The sequence below is a fragment of the Taudactylus pleione genome, unplaced genomic scaffold, assembly GCF_031769625.1.
Source record: "Taudactylus pleione unplaced genomic scaffold, aTauple2 ptg000969l, whole genome shotgun sequence".
Taxonomy (NCBI): domain Eukaryota; kingdom Metazoa; phylum Chordata; class Amphibia; order Anura; family Myobatrachidae; genus Taudactylus; species Taudactylus pleione.
The window spans coordinates 2881437-2905925 of NW_028285370.1; the positions used below are offsets into that span (position 1 = coordinate 2881437).

The window sequence follows — 24489 nt, forward strand, 5'->3', positions numbered from 1 at the left end:
CACTCCCACTGACATCACTAGTGATGTCAGTGGGGCCGGCCCCAGACGGTAGGCGTTCCCATGGGAACCCCTCCGTCTGGGCAGCCACGCCCCCGGCACGCCCACCAAAGGGGGTGTGCTGTCAATCACCATCGACAGCACGCCCCCTCTGGTGCGAGACCCATAATGACGGCTTGGCCGTCGTTATTCTGGTCTCGCGCATGCGCACGACGGAGCCGCCTCCGTCGTGCGCATGCGCACTTGGGCAACATCGACCCGCTTGCGAGCGGGTCTGAATCAGGCCCAGTGTTCCAAATCTTGGATCAGACCCGGGACTTTGGTGTAAAAGAGGTATAAGTGATGTATTTGTGACATGTGAACATTTTTAGCCATAGTTTCCTACCCTCTCGCATCCTGCGAGAAAGTCCTTGTTCACTATAGAGTCTCCAGCTGCCCCAGAAAGTTGAACATTCGCAGGGCCTGGAAAAGCACGTTACTCAGCCATTGCGATACGTGACATTGGGATACTTACTAGGCAGGCCACCGCAGGTTTGCGGGTAGCACCCAACGTGGGAGCAGCGATCTGGCTGCCGGAGCTGACTAGCAAGGGCAGCCCATACCTTTTTCACTACTTTGGACTAGCTGTCTTCTGTATAGATGTAGATTCTGGACACTCAGGGCCTGATTCTAACCCGGTCGCGAGCGCTGTGCCCTCGCAACCGGGTCGATGGTGGGCCAGTGCGCATGCGCACTACGGAGCCGGCTCCATCGTGCGCATGCGCGAGACACGGATAGCGACGGGCAATCCGTCGCTCCGGGTCTCGTACCAAAGGGGGCGTGCTGTCGATGTTGAGTGACAGCACGCCCCCTTTGGTGGGCGGGCCGCCGGAGTGGCTGCCTAAACGAGGCATTCCCATGTGAATGCCTCCGTATGGGGCCGGCCCCACTGACATCACGACTGGGAGAGATTTCAGCTCTGTTAGATCTCTCTCTGGGGCTTGCGGCAACGAGACCCTACCACAAGGGTCTTGTCGCAAGCCCGATGGTCTTGACCATCGCGACCATCTTCCTGGTCGCTCGCTATAGCTGTGGGTGGTCACTCACAGCTATGCGAGCAGCCAAGAGGCTGTTCTAAAAAAAAAAAAAGAACGGCCCTGATTCAGAGTGAGCGCTCTGTCAGAGCATCCGGCTCTGAATCAGGGTCTCAATTTGCACAGAATTTCCTGTGTAAGGGGGTCATTCAGACCCACTCGCAAGCGGCAGTACGCTCGCAAGTGGGTCGATGTTCCCCACTGCGCATGCGCACGACGGAGGGTGCTCCGTCGTGCGCATGCGCGAGACCCGGACTGCGACAGCCAAGCTGTCGCTCCGGGTCTCGCACCAAAGGGGGCGTGCTGTCGATGGTGACTGACAGCACGCCCCCTTTGTTGGGCGTGCCGGGGGCGTGCCTGCCAGACGGAGGCGTTCCCATGGGAACGCCTACCGTCTGAAGCCGGCCCCACTGACATCACTAGTGATGTCAGTGGGAGTGATTTTGGCTCTGATAGAGCCAAAATCACTCCAGGGCTTGTGGCTGGGAAACCCTACCGCAGGGTTTCCGTCGCAAGTGCGATGGTCAAGACCATCGCGACCATCTTTTTGGACACTCGTATATGCTGTGGGTGGTGACCCACAGCTATACGAGCGTCCAGGAGGACGCTCCATTTTAATGGAGGAGGGCCCTGATACAGAGTGAGCGCTCTGGTCAGAGCGTCCGGCTCTGAATCAGGGCCTACGTGTGCAGACTTGTGTCGGTTCTCTATTTGCCCACTGTGTTGTCATACTATAGGGAGGCAGGTCCCATAAATACAGCCCGACCGCAGCGACAACCGTATCGACTGTTGGGAGGTGCCTGTAATGAGCAGTTCCCTGCTGTTGCTGCATGGATCAGATGTCAGTGTAGAAAAACAAACAAAGCACCAGTTGGAAATTTCAGGTTGCTGTACTTCATGGATTTTAGGAGAACCTGGGAGGAGTGTAAATTGGATCTTATACATGAAGCATTTTAAAATGTTTCATTTTATTTATAGCATGCACTTATTATTTTCATACCTATTATCTTCTAAACTCTAACCATTATTAAAGTGTATTTTGGATGACGTTAAAAGGGGTGATCAATAATTGCTGAGGGAATGATATTGTAAGGCTATCAAAAATACTGTCTGTATTGTATGGCAGTCCTTGATGCTTTCTGTATTATATGGTAGTCACTGCAATGCTATCTGTTTTTTATGATGGTCTCTGTATTATATGGCGGACCCTGTGATGTTCTCTGCATTACATGGCGGTCACTGTGATGCTCTGCATTATATGGCGGTTGGTGATGCTCTCTTCATTATATGGTGGTCAATAATGCTCTCTGTGTTAAATGGCAGTCAATGTGATGCCCTTTGCTTTATATTGTGGACACTGCAATGTTTTCCACATTACATGGTGGTCACTGATGCTCTCTCTATTATCTGATGCTCACTATGATGCTCTCTACATTATATGGTGGTCACTGTGATGTTCTCTAAATTATATGGTGGTCACTAATGCTTTATGTATAATATAGAGGTCACTGTAATGTTCTCTGTATGTTATGGTGGTCACTGCAATGCTCTGTGGTGGGTGAGGTATTGTAGTACAGGTAGTAATACTTACCTTTTGAATCTTGAGACAGTGGAGCCTGTATGCTCTATTTACTAGTGAATACACCTCAGATCCACATAATAAATGCAGCAGGTGCTGGCACCTTAATGTAATGGGTTTTGCCCACACCCAGCAAACATTTCAGTCTTTACAATGTTGACATCTGTATTCAAGCAAGACAAGAGTAGCTACCTTCTCCTGGGTGGGGTCCAGTAAAGGGAAATCTTAATGCTACAACGTACAATGACATTCTAAAGAATTGTGTGCTTCCAGCTTTGGGGTAACAGTTGTAAATTCCTGCGAGGGGGCGTGGCCTAATTTCACGATCCGGCCTCCCACAACTCCGCCTACTTTCTTCACCTTCCTGGGCTTCTCCCGGGAAGGAAAAATGAATAGTCGGCAAGTATGAGCCAGGGGCTGATATAGCTGCAGATATATCGGCACATCATGCTGTGTGTACTTGCTGCAGAGGCCGCCGGTGACTAACAGCTCAACTTTAGGCACATATACATTCCCGCCCAGTGGTGACATCAGGCACCACACATCGGGCTGACGATTGGTAACTATGTGTGCACTTACAAATCGTCAGATAGGAAGGCGGGTGGCCGAACCATCATCCTAGTGTGTACCCAGCTTTAGTTTATTGATACCCAAAGAGCATCTTCTGCTCGTTCTGCAATGATCATTCACCTGCAATTACTTTCATCCGGGAGCTTTTGTTATAGAAAGGCCATTTATTTGCACAAAGAAACATTGCAACTAAAATGTAGAAATGTGACACATGAGATGAAGAGACCCGATGTTCCTTTTCCTTCATTACTTATTTAAGACATACAGTATTTTAGGAGAATAGTTTGTATTTAATAACAGGGTTGTCTAAATGTGAAATTACATAGGATTTCAAAGGGAGTTTTTCTCTTTTAATTTCCCCCAATACTTTATCCAACATTCCTACAACCGACCGCACTCCAGCAAACTGCTCTGCAAAAAGTCTGCATGGGCGGTAAAAGCTGTAGCACCTCCACAATCATTGCCGTTCATGATAGTTGTGTCATAACCTATTCTTAACCACAGAGTACAGTAAACCAGGTAATTGGCCTGATTCAGAGAAGTACGCTAATGGCATTGCAGCTGCATCTGAGTACGCTACTGCTTTGTGAAAATATGCAAACGTCGCAGCCGCAGGGGGATTTATTGAGACGGCCACCTGCGGCTTTGCAAAGCCAAGCACCAGCATACAAAGTCGCAGCATCTGCATACAAAGATGCAGCATTCGTCGCAGATCAATCGATTTATGCAGTCTTGAGTAAGTCTATGGTCCCGCAGAATGGGCGTCAGGCGACAGAGCCATGTTTCCTGTTTACGCAGGCAGCGTCACGCCCCCAAAACAGTCACGACACGCCTGGGTTTTTGCCACCAATCCCCGTTACCTCCCCAAAAGGCTGTCGGCCTGTCAATCACACTATGAGTAAAAAAAAAGTTGCAGCGAGCAACTTCGGCAAGGTACATTTGACGCATGCGCATTGCGACTTGGATACAAGCTCAGTTTACCGGCATAGCTTACAACTCTAAATCAGGCCCAATGTGTGTGACTTACAGTATTTATCTGGGAACTACAGAGCCTATAAACAGTAATACTGATTTTGGAGGATCTCAGTGAATAGTCCTTTTCTGTCGGGTACTTGAGCCATTAATCTCTGTCTGTGTTTGTTTTACTAACACTTTAAATGCCACTTAGAGATTGCGTAATTATGTGCATGAAAATAATGCTGCTAATTCACATAACGCTGGAATGTTCATTAATTAAAAGGATCTACTGTGTGCAGAATACAGACCATGGTGCAACAAGGTGATTAATTTACACTATACTCCTGTAAGTAAGAAATTATTTCATCTCGTCAGTAAGGGTAACGGGCCCCGCGGCATTGAACAATTACACATCACACCGAGGCTGTAGCTACAGACGTTTATTGTGTACCGTAATATGGGATAGGTCTTTCACTGTTACTATGTGTTATTACTAAATGCTCCACTAAAGGCACTTCATGGGTGACTTATAATAACTGGGTTCTGTGTGGCTGGGGTACAGAGGGGAGAATCTGTCACGTGGTTGTAAAGTCCTCTGTCCTGGGCACCCTTGTATACCAACCCTTGACCCCTCTGCCATATTAGTTTCTTACCTGCAAGCCACTGTATCCCCAATATCACTCAAATGACTTGGGCGCTCTGACCTTGTGAGTGCTGATGGATGGACCACTCCCACTCCTAAGCTACAAACCCATGTGAACTTGCTTTCCCCTTACGGCCGCCCACTTACAGAGCACAAGTGGACGGTCTATCTATGTCTCTTTGTGCCTACGAGAGTTGAGTCCACTGGAGTTGAGAGAGATCCACAGTCCGTCCTCACTCCCCCTCTCTGCCAACAGGTGAGTCCGGGAGACATTACCGACTATGGAATAATCACTTGTAGATGTCTGGGGTCCAGCACTAAAAAAAACGTACAAGAAAAGCTGGATCCGGGTGTGGGGACCTCACCCTGCACCCACATAAATATACTCACTGCTCTGTCAGGCCGGCGCTAGCTGCAGAGGTCACTGGGAAAATGGCCACTGAGGCCATTTTCTGGTGATTCATGCAGCCTTGTACAGATGTCCTGGGAACGCGGCGGGGTCGCCATGTGCCCGGAGACCTGGGCATGCTCAGTGGACTGACACTGCAGCGCCGGAGAGGAGGGGGCCTGATCGGAGCCTGCTAATTTTCCTGGTGTTTTGCGCATGCTGCGCCATTTCCCCAGACACCTGCGCACATGCAGTAGACTCTCACACAACACTAGAGTCTACTAGTGCCCACAGTCTTCTGCTGCGCTAATTGCACTGCTGGCTGCCAGGTAGAGAGGAGAGGGCCCTAGACGGAGACTGCACACGGGCTCCCTCCTCTTTTTAATATGGCCCTGGTGTGTGGGCCCCCCGGGGCGACTGCCCCTGTCGCCTCCCCCTTAATTTGTCTCTGTATATTAAAAGCATAATTCCTGGAATGTTTTATGTCTTTAGTCTTACACATTTCATATTTCTGTTGAGTTTATTCTGTGTCATTATGTTAATGAAATGACAAGTACTTAATGAGTATTATAGATGTGGTTGGTTAGGATAGGTGCATTGTTACTGGTGATCGCTCCATAGGGAGACAATTGTTGGAGGAAGCGGGTTGTCTCGGTTCTGCACAGACACATTGCTTAATGCGTCTATTTATAGGATGACCTGCTTCCGAGTCCAGGATCCGGCCATGGAAACTTCAAGCCTAATAAGGAGCTTTTTCCTTGTGTGTTATCCCAGTATCTCAGGTCTTTGTGATGGAGCCAAGTGATGTCACTGGCAGGGAAAGGTTAAGTCAAAAATTTTTGCTGGTTACCACTTACCAGTTCACAAACTGCGCCTGTCAGTAAGTCGGTGACTCTCCGTGAGTGCTGGCTGCAGGCTAATGTCTGCGATGCACAGGGGTCCCTAATATCCAGATCACCATTTTTTGTACATTGTGGGGTTTAAAAAAAGACATTGTAGCCATATTCTCATAAGGTGAATAAGGATTTGGGGTAATCAAACGTTGCCGCAGGTTTATTTCCCAGCAAAAAGTATGAAAGTTAAAATAAAACAATATTACAATTCAACAAATGTGTACGTTGTTCATTCGCAGTTTGTAAAAACAGTGCTGTGGTTATATATACTATACAATTTAACAGGAAAATGAAACGCAGTAAAAGGTGCACCTAAGTGGGGAAAGAAGAAAGAGAAATAGAAAAGAGTAAGTAAAATAATGTAATTAAATTAAAAGAGCCAAAAAGTGTACTGAAAGTAAAGTAATTACACATGAGAGTCACAGGGGTATATTTATTAAAGTGCGGGTTTATAGAATTAGAGATGTTGCCCATAGCAACCAATTAGATTTTATTATCATTTATCTAACACCTTTTAAAAGATAATAGCTAGAATCTGATTTGTTGCTATGGGCAACATCTTCACTTCTATAACCCCGCACTTTAGTAAATATACCCCACATTATTGACTGTGATTGACAAAAGTTTAATCAACTCATCATAATTACTATATAACTGAACATATGAGGGTGAGAGGGGGCTAAAGAGAGTGAGGTTGCAGCCTAGGTAACCTGTCGTAACATAACCCATTCCGTACTCTCAAATATTTTCCAGGTAGAAGTCTTGTCTGGATTGGTAATTTTTCAATATATTTGCCCCATTTATTATGAAATGTTACCATAGGCAAACGCAGGGGGGGGTTTCCGTCTGCCTGGAAACCCCCCTCCCCAGCCCACACCATGACCACAATAGAAATAGTAATATAATAAAATGTTACTAGTGCTGCATGTTCTTCTAAGTATCACAAATGAAATAATCAGCACCACCTGTGGTTCTTTTAACATGTATCAGCCAGTAATAAATCACCCGTGCACCAACTAGGAGATCTGGAAAACATGCACTGTTAGAGATGTACTGCTATAGAGCCCAATATGTACATATATGTCCAGGGCAGTGCTAGGTTCTTCTGCTGCTCCTCCAGGCTCCCTGAATAAAAACATTCTGCTCAGGCAGTATGGCCTACTGACGCATCTAATGGCTTACTGTGATCACTGGTCCTGTATATGCTGGAATTATTACACACAATACACTTTGTATGACACTTATTAAAAGTACTAATTCTGCCCTCTTCATTGACTGGCCACACTCGCTCTAAAATTAAGCATTTGGAATCCCCCCTCTGGAAATCCTGCGTTTGCCACTGGTTACGACCCCTTTTTCTGTATCAAAGGTGGCCAACCTTCATTCATAATGGAGTATCTCCAACAGAGGAGTTTTCCATTCCCCTACAGTCGGGAAAGTTTGGGATGTCTAATTCTGTAAAATAATTTGTTTGGCTGTAGTAACCATAACTGTTAGATGGGGTATATGGGAATCTAATGATGTTCCTGTTTCCTAAGAGGAACAGTCAGCAAAAGAGAAGCTTCCACAGTCTTAAGGCTAGTACACACTAGACGATGTTTTGTGTGTACCGACCTCGGGTGCCAACATCGGCAAGTGCATACACACTTGCCAATGCCGGGAGCGATGGGCAGCATGGCCCCTGATGACGACGTTTGGGAGCGAGTACACACTGCCTGTTGTGGACGATATGTCACCCGATCCAGTGAATAGGACGACATATCGTCTAGTGTGTACCCGGCATAAGGAAGTCCGAGAGTGGCCCTCAGATCATCAAGAAGTTTATCCCAGAACCTGCTGATCTTTTGACAATACCAAAATTACGAGATATCGTAGCATGGGGTCGCTGATATTTGAGGAAATCCCTGGACTCAGAGGAAGCTACAAGTGAATGATAATAAACAGTAATTTGACAGGCCCAAACAGCGCCCCCTGACCTGCGGTGCCCTGTGCGATGGCACCGGCTGCACTATCCTAGCTTCGGCCCTGGGCGGAGTGGTGGCGTTCCGTTGTGATCGCGTCATCGCTGCCCCGCCCCCCGCTTTATAATGCCGATATTACCGGCATTGCATTGTAAAGCACGGGTCGGGGCTACGGTGACAGGATTCACACATGGGTGTGGGGGATCGGGAGCGCGCACCAGAGTTTCGTGAGGCTCCCGGCAGTCCCGGGAGAGTAGGTAAGTATGCCCTGTAGTCATAAAATCAATTCACTCATTACAAAGCAGCATCAGGCATTTACCAACATACACTATGTAGACAGTGATTGGACACTGACAGCAAATAGATCAACAAGATTTTATTAACGCCAGTACTTTGTAGGTCCACCACGTTCAGTGATTACTGCAGACGCCCTTCTTGGAAAACTTTCCACAAGTTCCTGGACAACAGCAGGCGGTGTGTTTTGTAAATACAGTGACCAACTGTGACACTGAAGAAGGCCGAGTCGGCCTAGAATGTACCAGTCGCTCCAATTCGTCCCAGAGGTTCTCAATAGGGTTAAGATCTGACCAGCCCATCCAGGTTACTGAATTTTCTGTATACCAGTCCAACGTCGCCCTGGAAACATTACAGGTGCCTTTGTCGTTCTGATAAAATCATTTGTTGTTTCCGTAGAACTGCAAGTGCATGGGCCTCCCTACCAAGTGTTCTCGTCCAAACCGCCACATTAGTGGCCATTTTGAACTCGTGTACAATGGTATGCATGGTATAAATTTCACTTGTGCGGGGGTCTCCATTCACATTTGTCTACATAGTGTAATTTTAAGGGTAAAATGACTGTGGAAATATTGCCTCTAAGTGTCTCTGGCTCACTGGAAAAAAAAAGCAATAACTGTATTGGACGCCAAAGCCATATTCTGTTTTTTTTATTTGGCATTGTGGTCAGTGTACACTATTTTATACAGCAGGTTTGATCCATCACAGCAAAAGAGTAGTGTACATGATTGTTACACATCATTCTCTATATACAGGTTGTAAATGTTCTGCAAGATTGCAGAACACAATTCTAGGACTGTTTTTGAAGGTTTTGGAGTCTGCGCAGGCCAATATCAAACCATTCGCATCCACATAAACTATGTAGATGGGGACATTATTACCCTGGAAGACTGCCCCCCTCCTGCAAGGAAGGCAAGATCCTTCCCTTTTGACGTGATGACTAGATCCTATTACGGAATCGGTATGATTTACCGCCGGATGCAAGTCCGGCGGGTGGAATCCCAGCAGCGGCTGCCCGACATGGGTGAAAATCCTGATCATCCCCTTGGTAAGCATAGACTAACCTAATTCCCTCCCCTAACCCTCCCGCAGAGGTGCCTAACCCTAACCTGCCCCCCAGTGCCTAACCCTAATCCCCCCTCTAAGTGCATAAACCTAACCCCCCCTTCCCCGCCGCCTAATTCCCCCGGGGGGGTGCCTAATCCTACATCCCCCCGGGGGTGCCTAACCCTAACCCTCCCTCCCCCTAGCCTAACCCTAACCTCCCAGGGGGTGTCTAACCCTAAATTCCCCCGGGGAGCCCTAAGCCCTAACCCTCCTACCCCCGCGGTTGTCCGCGTCTGGCATCACTTCGATTGGGATGCCGGGCGCCAGTCTCCCGGCGTCGGTAAAATGACAGACGTCTAGATTTAGACGCCTGTCATTTAACCCTCGCCGGGATTAAACAGTCGAGAAGCCGGCTGTCGGGATTAGGTCCGCCAGCTTCCCGACTGCATACCAATATTACCCACTGGATTAATTACCTCAGTAAAAGAACCCCTACGTTCTCTTCTCTTGTCCCAAACAAATGGCCCCCTGTCAATGCTTCGTCAGCCGAACTATTGCCTGGGCAGGATTAAGGTTTGTGGGGGCCACAGAGCACTTAACTTGTGTGGGCTTCTATTAATATAATTGTCAAAATGATATACTGGTGATATTTAACTGTAATGTGTAAATAATCCCAGCTCCATAAATGTGTTAAACATACTGTAGTGCCCCCAGTTCACATTATGCCAGAAAGTTCTCCCAGTTCTAATTATGCCACAGTGCCTCCAGTTCATCTACTCCCCTCCCAGTGATCTAAATTCTTGGAACCTGCAGGCTGCAGCAGGATCTTTTAAAGAGCATTTGCTAAGTGCCAGCTAGAGGCGTCACCGGGTCTGGTGACACCCGGTGCGCACTCCTTCGCCCCCCCTCGCACGGCAGAGCCGCGCGCACCCGAAAAGGGGATGTGGCCTAACATAAAGGGGCGTAGGCTATCGGGAAATCCAGATTGGATTACTCTAGGGGGGTGCCCAGCATACCCAGAGATGCTGGGCTGCCCCCGGAGACCTGTGCCTCCTCCTCTGTGACAGGAACGGAGTGCTGCAGGATAATGTCACATGGCAGCACCCTGCTCCTGTCACTGAGGAGCTGGCATTTTGGTGTCACCCCCATAGTGACGCCACTGGTGCCAGCCATACCACTGATGCTGTCGGAACCTTTTTGTTCTTCATCCTTGTCCCTCCCACTCATCTCCTCCTGGGCTGATAATGTTACCAGTCGCTGCGTCATGTGTGGCAGCCTGCACCTGTTGTTCGTTCGGTACTGACTGTTGCCCTGGCCCTATCCTCTTATTTACACCTGCCCCTCCACCTCGTGCTTCATGTTCTCTATATTCCCACCACAGGTTGCGTCACCAATTGGTAGCTCCTGACAAGGGAGAGTGGTGGAAACATAGAAGAAACCAGTAGGGTAGCCGTGTTGTCTATTGCATGATAGATTGTACCTGGTGTTTGGGCATGCTGGCATTTGTGTGGGTAATGGGGTGAAGATGTTTCATTGGGAAGAGGGAACATTTAGGTTAATTAGGTTGGTATTAGTCTGTAGGGCGGCAGCAGATCTTTATCTATTATATAATAATACCCAGGATACACAAACTCCCCAGAAAATCCTGCAGGACGGAAGTTACATTCTATGTTTATATTCAGTTGCCCCCTCCAGGTAGATGAGACTGGTTACTAGTGTGTCTACATCATGACATGGTCACTGACATTAATAAAAGTTTACCCTCGGTCACTTCCACCTGTAGGCCGGTGCACCATCGCATCTCGTCCCTCCCCCCTCTTTTTGATCTCTGGCTCTCCAGGTGAAAATATAGTATTAACCAGGGGCGTAACTCACAGAGACAATGGAGGCGCCTGCCTCCGGACGCCAAGCCCTGAAGGGGCTCCTCCATCTATAGCATGTACAGCAGCAATAGTGTGATTCACAGATGAAAACGAGTGTGACTGCTGATCTTCCATTGTAGCTCTGCAGCGACATACCTGCTGCTGCTGCAGCATTGATGTCCCGGGAGCTCTGCTAACACCTGCAAAAGGGGACAGGAAGGCTCCCATCTGATACCCCTCAGCCTGTGCTGCAGCAAGTGACAGTGCACCCGTCACTGCTGCTGGACAGTGTGCTGGGACCTGAGACACCTATCCCAGGGACCACCAGTACAGAGAGCCACACACTGGTAACTGCCCATTATGCATCACAACAAACGACTGCTCACCAGCATACAGTATGCTGCTGCAGAGGTGGCTGAAACGCTGTGATTCTGTCTGACGATGACCCACCACCTGGAGCCGTGGAACAAAATTTATATATTAGGTATAATGGTATATGAGCATCTGTGACTGATTCGGTGCTGCCAAGGCTAAAAGCCACAGCGAAAGGCATGTCGGTGTCCTGCTGTATATCCGATGCCTCGTACAAATTGTGAATACTACATATATATGTTTGTACCTATGAACTAATGTTAGGAGAACTATACCTGGGTCTTGACACTGCAAGAACCTGGGGCTTGGTGGCACTAAATCAGGCACACTCTCTTACTCATTTATACCTGATATGTAAATTATCATACACCTCTAGGCCCCATTGAATCATCTTCATATATTCTTTCCAGGTGTGATTGCGTGGGTATATTTGTTTTGTGGGGGGCGCCAAACTCTAAATTGCCTCTGGGCGACTGGAATGAACTTACGCTCCTGGTATTAACGGACCATTATTTGCTCTGAGCTGGGGCCAAGTGCACTGAATTGCAGTGATTATGACTCGGCAGGCTCAGGCCGCTAACAGCTATCATCTGTTTTCCAGCTGCCCGATTATCGGCTACTATAATAGAGCTGCCTATTAGCCATCAGCATCATTCATATGGATCTCATTAAATATCCCTGCATTCCATACCGGGATCTCTTAGGGGGAAAAGCATGAGGATCACAGATCTGGGCTATCCTGGAGAAACTACAATCTGTAACTAAACTGCTAAAACAAGAAGAGCGTATGACGTTCCACCACTCGCTGGGCTAGAACTCATTATTCTCTCATACAAAACTAATTATGAGAAAAAAAGATTCAGTTATAACTGTTCTATTAACCCCACCATACCGAGAGTATACTGGGCCACAGTTACATATAGTGCAGTTTACAGATTTACGGGTAACTTGCCCTTGCGACCCTCTATGGGGCATATTTATCACAATCTGCATCTCAGATGCAATTGTGATGCGATAATTTCGGCTACATATGCAATGGGATATTTGAAAACAATGCATGAATTTATTATAATTCGCATCCCAGGGCAGAGCATGCGAGAAAGCTCTGTCCCTGCTAATCCTCTTCCCGCACGAAAATAAAACGTACCTGCACCCTGGGATCGGGGAGCTGCTTCTGTGACCCGTCAGCTGATCTCTGGAGTCAGCTGAGATACTGGCCCGGGACTTTCACTACACCTCAGCTGACCGCACAGATCAGTTGACCGGGTCACAGAAGGAGCCCAATGATCCTGGTGCAGGTATTATTTTATTTATTTTCTATTATAACTATATTTTTTCCTCTGTATTCAGCCTGTGGTCTATAGACATACAGGCTGATCACAGAGGCTGGCTCTGCTGTGCCTGTCAGCATGCAGGAAGGGCAGAGCAGGAGTAAGGGGAACGGAGGGAAGCCTGCATAAAGCCATCTGAAGAGGGCGTTAATTTCGCAAGGATCCCCGTGTTAATATTTTACAATTTGTCTTTAGTAAATCTGAAACATTGCATTTCCCATTACAGGTATGGTAAATGCAATCTGCATACTAAAAATATGCAAATGTGAGGGCATGGAGGAGAATTTAGCAAATTCTCCTCCAATAGCCCCTTGATACATTTAAGTGATATTAAAATAATGTGAAATGGGTGTTTAAAACACCTTGTTTTCACATTATTTTAGTAAAAACAAAATTGAAAGAGAGGCGGATCAGGGGCATGCGTAGTTAGAGTAGCGGGGTAAAGGTACCTGCTGACAGTGATGATCTACTAGTTACAAAAAACATATCAATTTTATGTTTGTTTATTTAAATATGCAACTTGCCCCCATCCCCTCCTTTTTCCCGAGATAGGTGACCAGACCAGACCAGACTTCAGCACAAGGGCCTCTTTGACCTGGGCGGCACACTCTAGGCCAGTGCTTCTCAAGCTTAGGGCCTGTACTCAATGCTTTGGAGGTGTATGAAGGAAAAAGACGTCTCCAGTCAGCATCTCAGATCCGGATCGGATCAAAATCGCGAACAATGCAATGCTGTGTCAGAAGATGCAGCCACTGGTCTCAGCACTCCCAAAAAACTGGAATGACACGCACAAGTTTTTGGGAATGCCGCCCAGCACCGTCCCCAAATAGCCGCAGCTTGTCAATCAGAGTGCGGCTTAGGGTGCACTGTGAGTGATCTGGCAGGACCCTTCTGCACAGGCACAGAATCATTTGAAGTCTCTGAGCGCTGAGTTCATTAACATGAAGAAAGTTTTCTCTTTTATATTGCATTTCTTAATGATCCGTGATGTCTTAGGAATAATTTGTTAGTATAAGATTCCTATTGTTAACATGTCACTTATTGTTTTTTTTTTTGTTTTTTTTCCCCTAATAATTGCACTTAACTTGAAAGATAAAATCATTTTATATTGGATGTATGTCCTTTTCCCTTTCATCCAGACAAAGATATTTTCCACCAGGTGTTTTTTTTTTTTTTTTCAAAAAGAGCATGTGTTGAAATCCCCGGAACTTTGGTTCCCCTCTGCTACCTCTATATTGCTGTCCCCGCCAGGAGGTTTCTCTGCATCGACGAGATAGCTGCTCTAACCTGCCGCCCGACACGTTTCAACCAATGTGGTCTTTGTCAAGGCGCAGGTGAGAGTGGCTGGGTAATACTATTACGGAAACTGCCGTAATCATCTTTGAAAAACTCCGGTGAGACTCACATCCCAGCAATGCTAATCACTGTGCCAACGTTGCATTACTGTCCATATTTCATTGACAATTGAACATTCCAGAGAAAGGGAATAAACACAGCTTTACTTGTAATATTCTATAAAAGAAATGTACAGTACACCGTATTTTGTTAGTTTATGTATTTGACAGTTATTAGATCATTGCTCTTTTTTTTGCAATAAAAATTATTTGTCTGCATTATCGTTAATTTGATATGGGCACATTTATTGCCTGTAGGATGCGTCTTTGGCAGAGTCGCCCTAAAATCCAGCGACCAAAACCGCTGAAGATGCTGCGGCTTTGACATTTTATTTCCAAGAGACAGAACACAAGGCTGTAACAAGTCGTTCAGTGGGGGCTGGCTATGCAGAGCTGGAAGTAAGGGAAAATACACCTGTTGGGAGGCGTAACCTTTGCACCTAGTAGAGGGCAGGTGTAAGTGCACACTATGAGGATGACTAGTATCAAACCATGCAAGTTACACACACAGATGTGCACGTATATATACATTTTTCCATGCACGCTTCTTTTCAGGAAGACAGGTTTAATTTACTTCCATCTTTGTATCAGGCTGCCTGTTTGTACATTTATTACAGTGTAATAAATAGCAAAATTTAGACCTATTATTGGTGTAATATTTATTGAATATGAATATGGCACCATCTAGTGGTCAATTATATCTAGACTACAATTACTGTATACTATATTTTCTGTTAAAGAATGTGCAGCTTTAAGTAGAGGTTTTATTATAATAATATTAATTTATTTCAATTATATTTTGCCGGAAGTGCTACACTCTCACTATGGGCCTCAGTGATGGAAGCTAAATGCAACGCATTTGCGAATTTGTGCGCAGCGGTTGTGTGGAAAAAATGCAAATGTCACAACCACCTGGATTTGTATTAATGAGCCCACCGGCGGCTTCACAAATGCAAGCGACTGTGTACAAAGACGCAACTTAGTCGCAGATCAGTCGATTATCGGACTTCATAGTAAACCCACGGTTGTGCAAAATGGCTGCCGGAACTGTGATGCTGGAGACATTTTTACTGCTTACTGGATCGTAGCCGCAGGCAGAGACACGCCCCCAGAAACAGTTGCAAAACACCTGCATTTTCGTTGACACCCACAAAAGGTCACTGCCTGTCATTCACTTTACAAGTAAATCCTCACTACGAGCCACAACAAGAAATAAACGTGACTCATGCGCAGTGGGACTAAGACGCAGGCACAAGTCACCAATAATCGCTCATCTGCGTAACCATCTGCATTTCGTCCATCTCAGAATCAGGCCCTATGTTAGGAAGTAGTGAATAGGTGGCTAGGTTATTACAGGTGGCTAGATTATTATTACTGGTGGCTAGGTTATTATTACTGGTGGCTAGGTTATTACAGGTGGCTAAGTTATTATTACTGGTGGCTAGGTTATTGCTGGTGGCTAGGTTATTACAGGTGGCTAGATTATTATTACTGGTGGCTAGGTTATTATTACTGGTGGCTAGGTTATTACAGGTGGCTAGGTTATTATTACTGGTGGCTAGGTTATTACAGGTGGCTAAGTTATTATTACTGGTGGCTAGGTTATTGCTGGTGGCTAGGTTATTATTACTGGTGGCTAGGTTTTTACAGGTGGCTAGGTTATTACCATTCTTGGCAAAGAAAACATTAATTTAATATGCCGGGATGCAGTTTATATCCCGGCGGTCGGGATGCCGGAATCCCGACACCAGTCAGAATGCCGGCACCAGCATCCCGACTGTAAGTATTGGGGTTAGGGGGAGGGCTAGAGTTAGGCATTAGGGGGAGGGTAAGGGATAGGCTGTCGTGGAGAGTTAGGTGTAGGCTGTGGGGGGTGGGTTAGGTTTAGGGGGAGGGTTAGTCTGTCGGGGAGTTAGGTTTGGGCTGCGGGGAGGGTGGGTTAGGAGTAGGATACTTACCAACAGGTGTCTGTATCCTAACCCTGGCGGGCAGGGTTGCCGACATTTTAGCCGCCCCTTCGGGGAGGGAGCAGCCAGATCGGCATAGCAGGGGGCTTGGCCGGCATAGGGGGCGTAACCAGACAGCATTTGTGGTCATATCGGGGGCGTGGCCACTCAATCACGTCAGAGTAGGGACGGCCTTCGGAAGAGGGCCAACAAATAGTGCTGCCGTTGCCTCCACCACAACATTCCTTTCGATGGCACGTAGCCAATTGCATGTTAACCATTCGATGGTTTGTTAGTGCGCATACACAGTGGACACCTGAAGCTTGCACCAGAATGGACCTCAGCAGCCATCTGAAACTACAACCACGTGATGGTGGCAACCATTGCGATCCTGGTATTAAATGAAAAAAGCATTTCCATCAGATCGGGAAAACTGATGGTTGTGAATGATTGGTTTCCAATGCCCATACCTGGGTGAGAAGGGTGCAAGAGAGGATGGGAGGTCTGCAGGGGTGATCACATTGGGCATATAAATAACCGTAGCAGGAGTGGTGCGGAGACACGTAAAACATGGGACAGAAGTTGGGGAATTCAGAAATTTAGAATTATACAGCTGCTGTTAATACGTTATATAAAGATGTATGGCAATTGCTCCTGAGAACCTGGATATAATCCTAAATCATATGCGATACTCTCTCAGTATTCGACTCCCAGTTATAGGAACCAGCTCTGCAGGTGTTTGGAAACCCCCCAATATTTGTGCTACCCTTTCAGTAATGATGTCTGTGCAGGACACTTCTTAGTCAGCTAATGGAGTGGGGCAATGACAGCCCCCCCATACATTTTTAAAAGTTGTTATTCTCCCAGTTACTGTGTGATTTAGCACAATTGTAAGTACATATACTTTCTGATTTTATAGCTCTAAACCTCCATGCACTTAATTTATTGTGGCTTTCATCTATGTGACCTTCTAGCGCCGAACCCTCCATTCTGATCCTTCAACTTATTCACCGTCTGCACTTTAAGGACCTACTGCTTAATATAAGGGACCTTTTATTGGACTATTGTGGACAATAATTCCAGCTGTTCTTACAATGCATCATACTGAATCCCCTTTGGTTTATCGTTGCTGCAATGTCCGTTTTGTCTGCATTTCTCACCGGCTCATTGTTAAATTTCTCTAAACTTCCAGCCTTCCGAGTGTGAGCAGTGCACCTGTGACCTGGATGGGATCGCCCGCTGTCTCGTAGCTGACTGCGCCCCTCCGCCATGTGTGAACCCCGTGTATGAGAAGGGAGAGTGCTGCCCCAGATGTATAGATGGTCAGTATGTGCTAAATTGTCTTTGTGAACTGAAAGACGGGGAGGAGATAGTTACTTATGTCACAACTGAATCAAACTATGGGGGTCATTCAGACCCACTCGCGAGTGGCAGTACGCTCGCAAGTGGGTCGATGTTCCCCACTGCGCATGCGCACGACGGAGGGAGCTCCGTCGTGCGCATGCGCGAGACCCGGCGAGCGAAGGACTTTCCATCGCTCCGGGTCTTGCACCAAAGGGGGCGTGCTGTCGATGGTGATTGACAGCACGCCCCCTTTGGTGGGCGTGCCTGCAAGACGGAGGCGTTCCCATGGGAATGCCTACCGTCTGAAGCCGGCTCCACTGACATTACTAGTGATGTCAGTGGGAGTGATTTTGGCTCTGATAGAGCCAAAATCACTCCAGGGCTTGTGGTTGAGAAACCTGACCACAGGGTTTCACTCGCAAGTCCGATGGTCGCGATGGTCAAGACCATCGTGACCATCTTGTTGGACGCTCGTATATGCTGTGGGTGGTGACCCACAGTTATATGAGCGTCCAGGAGGACGCTCCATTTTAATGGAGGAGGGCCCTGATTCAGAGCGAGTGCTCTGGTCAGAGCGTCCGGCTCTGAATCAGGGCCTATGTTTTCAAATAGAGGAAGACATAGGGGCTCTATTCAGAAATGATTTTTTTTTACATAAAAAATGCGGAAACTATCATTTCCGCATTGTTTATGTAAATCCACTATTCAGCAATGGGTTAATGGAGAAGATAACACAATTATCTTCTCCATTAATTCCCATGTCGCAGAGTACCGCACTGTAGGGATCAGCCATTGATCTCTACATTGCTTTAACACTTTTTGTTCTTCAGCAAAGCAAAAAGTGTTACATTAGTTGAAAAATATTTACTTTATATAACATCATCTCAGAATGGCGTTATATGAAGAAAATCCTTAAATATCCCGAAAAGTGCAGGGACAGGAGGAAAGTTTCCCATAAGTCCCTGCAGGATCTTAAAACTTTTTTAAATATAAAAGCACATAAATATAAATGTATACAGACTAATATAAAGCCTGTGCACACATTTCAATCACTTTGGACAGATTTGGCAGGCTGTAGTTGGACTTACCCTCGGTGGTCACTGCAAAGCAGGGACGGAGACTATTCCCAAGCGCATGACTGAGGATAAGCAGCAGAAGAAACAGAAGGGATTGTTTTTGGAATTATGTATACAATGCCTTCTGCAACATCCCCGGGACAGTGTGTTAATGCAGCTGCTGTCCCTGCATAAAAAAAAGGTTGAAAAGCAACGATAAAATGTAATAATTGATAAAAAATCGTGATAATGTTGCCCGATAATATTTGGGGCAACATCGTCATATAGACACAGTGGCATCCATCCCCTCGGTGTCACCATGTGTCGGGAGAGATGCTGTGCCGCCTAAAGGGAAGGGGCGTGGCCTCATGGGAAGGGGCGTGGCTTAGCAGCTGAACCCCCGTGGTCCAACTCCTGTCACTGTGCTTATTACAGGCGGGGGGGACGGGGACGACTACTTTGTGTGCAATGCCAGGAGCCGAGTGCTGCACTTAATTATACAGTGCAGCACCCAGCTTCTGTCACTGAAGGGTAGTCTGCACCCGGGTACGGCCCGCATCCCCCTTGTGATGCCACTGCATAGACACATATAGACACAGTAATATATTTTTATAATGCAAGAGTGGAAAATACCCTCTCCATACAAATAACAGGGGTGCCATGGGCCCCTCCTGCAAACTTCAAGTACAAACATTCACTTTCTCCAACATAGAAAACAAATAAACAGCACTTAAGGCCGCATTATGTATTAGAGAATCGCATCATTAGTCTACAATGTGGCATACGGTATTTTATGGAAAGTAGTGGAGTTTATGGAAGGATAATTCCATATCTAAATAATGTTTGTAATAAAGACAGTGGGCCTGATTCAGAGCCGCTCGCATTTAGCGCTCGCTCGTTCAGAAAAAGGTGTTGGCTATTCAAATGAACCGTTCGCTCCTTGCGGTCTGTTGACGCCTCCATGTCTGAACGAGCAAACAAAACATGCGCTCGTTTATTTGAAAAAAACGCCCCCTGGCCGCTCGCATCATACATCATGTCCGCTATTTATTAGATTAATCGAGTACATCAAACAGCGTATGAACTGCTCGCTAGTCTTGTGGTTGGTTTTTCCTACCGCAATCTTGCGAGCAGTTTTGGCTAAAAGACACCCAACTGACGTGGTTGATGACGCTGCTGTTTTAATTATGCACACCCATAAAACGCCCGCTTTGACCTTTAAGCACGCCTGCGTTCTGATCTCCACTCCCCGTTTTCAAGCACCTTCCCCTGTTACCACCCACATACGCCTCATTCTGTCACTCAAAATAGCAGGCACTCGCTATCTAGCGAACAAACTATTTTTCGCCGCACAGACTGGTTCGCGCATGCGTATTACAATCCGTACGCATGCGCAGTGAAAACATCGCTCAGAGCGAACGAGCAGCCGCTAACGAGCGGCTCTGAATCAGGCCCAATATTTGTACTTTGCCTCAGTATAAATTATTGTTCAATTTCCTGGATATAATTCTCAGTATCTGCACAAATTACCAATTATTATGAACTGTACTTGAATGTAATTATATTCTACCCTCACATTATTATATCCTTATCCTACAATATTATCTCTTTCCCTAACATTAATATATCCTTTCCCACACATTATTAAACCCTTCCCCCACATTATTGTATGCTTCCCTCACTATATTATATCCTTCCCCCACAATATTATATCCTTCCTCCACAATATTATATCTTTCCCTAACTTTAATATATCCTTCCCCCCACATTATTAAACCCTTCCCCCACATTATTAAACCCTTCCCCCACATTATTGTATGCGCCCCTCACTATATTATATCCTTCTGTCACATTATTATATCCTTCTGTCACATTGCTATATCCTTCCCTCACTTTATTATATCCTTCCCTCACATTATTATATCCTTCTGTCACATTGCTATATCCTTCTGTCACATTGCTATATCCTTCTGTCACTTTATTATATCCTTCCCTCACATTGCTATATCCTTCTGTCACATTATTATATCCTTCTGTCACATTGCTATATCCTTCTGTCACATTATTATATCCTTCTGTCACATTGCTATATCCTTCTGTCACATTATTATATCCTTCTGTCACATTATTATATCCTTCTGTCACATTGTTATATCCTTCTGTCACATTGTTATATCCTCCTGTCACATTGTTATATCCTTCCCTCACATTGCTATGTCCTTCTGTCACATTGCTATGCCGCATTGTTATATCCTTCCGTCACATTGTCATATCCTTCCGTCACATTGTCATATCCTTCCATCACATTGTTATATCCTTCCGTCACATTGCCATATCCTACTGTCACATTGTCATATCCTTCCGTCACATTGTCATATCCTTCCGTCACATTGCTATATCCTTCCGTCACATTGCTATATCCTTCCCTCACATTGTCATATCCTTCGTCACATTGCCATATCCTTCCGTCACATTGCCATATCCTCCCGTCACATTGCTATATCCTCCCGTCACATTGCTATATCCTTCGTCACATTGTTATATCCTTCCGTCACATTGATATATCCTTCTGTCACATTGCCATATCCTCCTGTCACATTGCTATATCCTCCCGTCACATTGTTATATCCTTCCGTCACATTGATATATCCTTCCGTCACATTGCTATATCCTTCTGTCACATTGCTATGTCGCATTGTTATATTCTTCGGTCACATTGCTATATCCTTCCGTCACATTGCTATATCCTTCCGTCACATTGTCATATCCTTCCCCGTCACATTGCTATATCCTTCCGTCACATTGCTATATCCTTCTGTCACATTGCTATGTCGCATTGTTATATTCTTCGGTCACATTGCTATATCCTTCCGTCACATTGCTATATCCTTCCCTCACATTGCTATTTCCTTCCGTCACATTGCTATATCCTTCCGTCACATTGCTATATCCTTCCCTCACATTGCTATATCCTTCCCTCACATTGCTATATCCTTCCCTCACATTGTTATATCCTTCCGTCACATTGTTATATCCTTCCGTCACATTGATATATCCTTCCGTCACATTGCTATATCCTTCCGTCACATTGCTATATCCTTCTGTCACATTGCTATGTCGCATTGTTATATTCTTCGGTCACATTGCTATATCCTTCCGTCACATTGTTATATCCTTCCGTCACATTGTTATATCCTTCCGTCACATTGCTATATCCTTCCGTCACATTGCTATATCCTTCTGTCACATTGCTATGTCGCATTTTTATATCGTTCGGTCACATTGCTATATCCTTCCGTCACATTGTTATATCCTTCCGTCACATTGCTATATCCTTCCGTCACATTGCTATATCCTTCCGTCACATTGTTATATCCTTCCGTCACATTGTTATATCCTTCCGTCACATTGCTATATCCTTCCCTCACATTGCTATATCCTTCCGTCACATTGCTATATCCTTCCGTCACATTGTTATATCATTCCGTCACATTGTTATATCATTCCGTCACATTGTTATATCCTCCCGTCCCATTGCCATATCCTTCCGTCACATTGTCATATCCTCCCGTCACATTGCTATATCCTTCCGTCACACTGCTATATCCTTCCGTCACACTGCTATATCCTTCCGTCACACTGCTATATCCTTCCGTCACATTGCTATATCCTTCCGTCACATTCTTATATCCTTCCGTCACATTGCTACATCCTTCCCTCACATTGCTATATCCTTCCCTCACATTGCTATTTCCTTCCGTCACATTGCTATATCCTTCCCTCACATTGCTATATCCTTCCCTCACATTGTTATATCCTTCCGTCACATTGTTATATCCTTCCCTCACATTGCAATATCCTTCCGTCACATTGCTATATCCTTCCGTCACATTGCTATGTCCTTCCGTCACATTGTTATGTCCTTCCGTCACATTGCTATATCCTTCCGTCACATTGCTATATCCTTCCCTCACATTGTTATATCCCTCCCTCACATTGCTACATCCTTCCGTCACATTGCTACATCCTTCCGTCACATTGCTATATCCATCCGTCACATTGTTATATCCTTCCCTCACATTGCTATATCCTTCCGTCACATTGCTATATCCTTAACTGACATTGTTATATCCTTCCCTCACATTGCTATATCCTTCCCTCACATTGCTATATCCTTCCGTCACATTGATATAACCTTCCGTCACATTGCTATAACCTTCCGTCACATTGCTATATCCTTCCGTCACATTGCTATATCCTTCCGTCACATTGCTATATCCTTCCGTCACATTGCTATAACCTTCCGTCACATTGCTATATCCTTCCCTCACATTGCTATATCCTTCCCTCACATTGTTACATCCTTCCCTCACATTGTTATATCCTTCCCTCACCTCACATTGCTATATCCTTCCCTCACATTGCTATATCCTTGCGCCACATTGCTATATCCTTCCCTCACATTGCCATATCCTTCCGTCACATTGCCATATCCTTCCGTCACATTGCTATATCGTTAACTGACATTGTTATATCCTTCCCTCACATTGCTATATCCTTCCGTCACATTGATAAAACCTTCCGTCACATTGCTATATCCTTCCGTCACATTGCTATATCCTTCCGTCACATTGATATAACCTTCCGTCACATTGCTATATCCTTCCGTCACATTGCTATATCCTTCCGTCACATTGCTATATCATTCCGTCACATTGTTATATCCTTCCCTCACATTGTTATATCCTCCCGTCACATTGCTATATCCTTCCCTCACATTGCTATATCCTTCCGTCACATTGCTATATCATTCCGTCACATTGCTATATCCTTCCGTCATATTGCTATATCCTTCCGTCACATTGCTATATCCTTCCGTCACATTGCTATATCCTTCCCTCACATTGCTATATCCTTCCGTCACATTGCTATATCCTTCCCTCACATTGCTATATCCTTGCGCCACATTGCTATAGCCTTCTGTCACATTGCTATACCCTTCCGTCACATTGCTATACCCATCCGTCACATTGCTATATCCTTCCCTCACATTGCTATATCCTTCCCTCACATTGCTATATCCATCCGTCACATTGCTATATCCTTCCGTCACATTGCTATATCCTTCCCTCACATTGTTATATCCTTCTGTCACATTGCTATATCCTTCCGTTATTTCCTTTCCTTAAATATATCCTTTTTTTCGCATTATTATATTATTTACTCACAACATTATATCTTTCCCTCACATTATATCCTTCCCCTACATTTATTATATTCTTTCCTCACATTGTTATATCCTTCCGCCACAATATTATATCTTTCCATCACATTATTATATCGTTTGTTCACATTTATTATATTTTTCCTCATATTGTTACATCCTTCCCTCACATTATTTCCTTTCCTTTTCCCACATCAGCGGTTCTCACCTTGGGTTACAGCACATATTTGCCTACTCTCTCGGGACTCGGGAAAATCGGGTGCCGCTCCCGACACCCCGCAAGACTAAGCTGGTCCCCCGGAATGGCTGCCGGGACCCCGCAAAACCCTGCGCCAGCTGCAAAAGTGGGCGGTCCGGGTGTGCGATGACATGAATCGCATCATTGTAGCCCCACACCCTGCCTTATAATGGCAGTAGTTTTGGCATTACAAAGCCCCCTGCTTTGACGCGATCGCGTTGGCATGCCTTCGCTCCACCTAATTGAACCGCCCCCACCCTCCCTTCTGGACGGACCTGCCAGCCCCCTCCCAGTACTTTCTGTGATATTCAGGGGAATTGC

The 24489-nt window shown here is 45.8% G+C and overlaps 1 protein-coding gene across 1 annotated transcript in view; it reads left to right on the top strand.

Moving 5' to 3' along the window:
• Positions 1-24489, top strand: part of LOC148454878 (von Willebrand factor C domain-containing protein 2-like) — a 53252-nt gene that overhangs the window by 22977 nt on the left and 5786 nt on the right. Inside the window, exon 2 of the mRNA XM_088460653.1 lies at positions 17500-17629. Coding sequence (XP_088316779.1) covers positions 17500-17629 — 130 coding nt within the window. The remainder of the gene's footprint in view (positions 1-17499; positions 17630-24489) is intronic.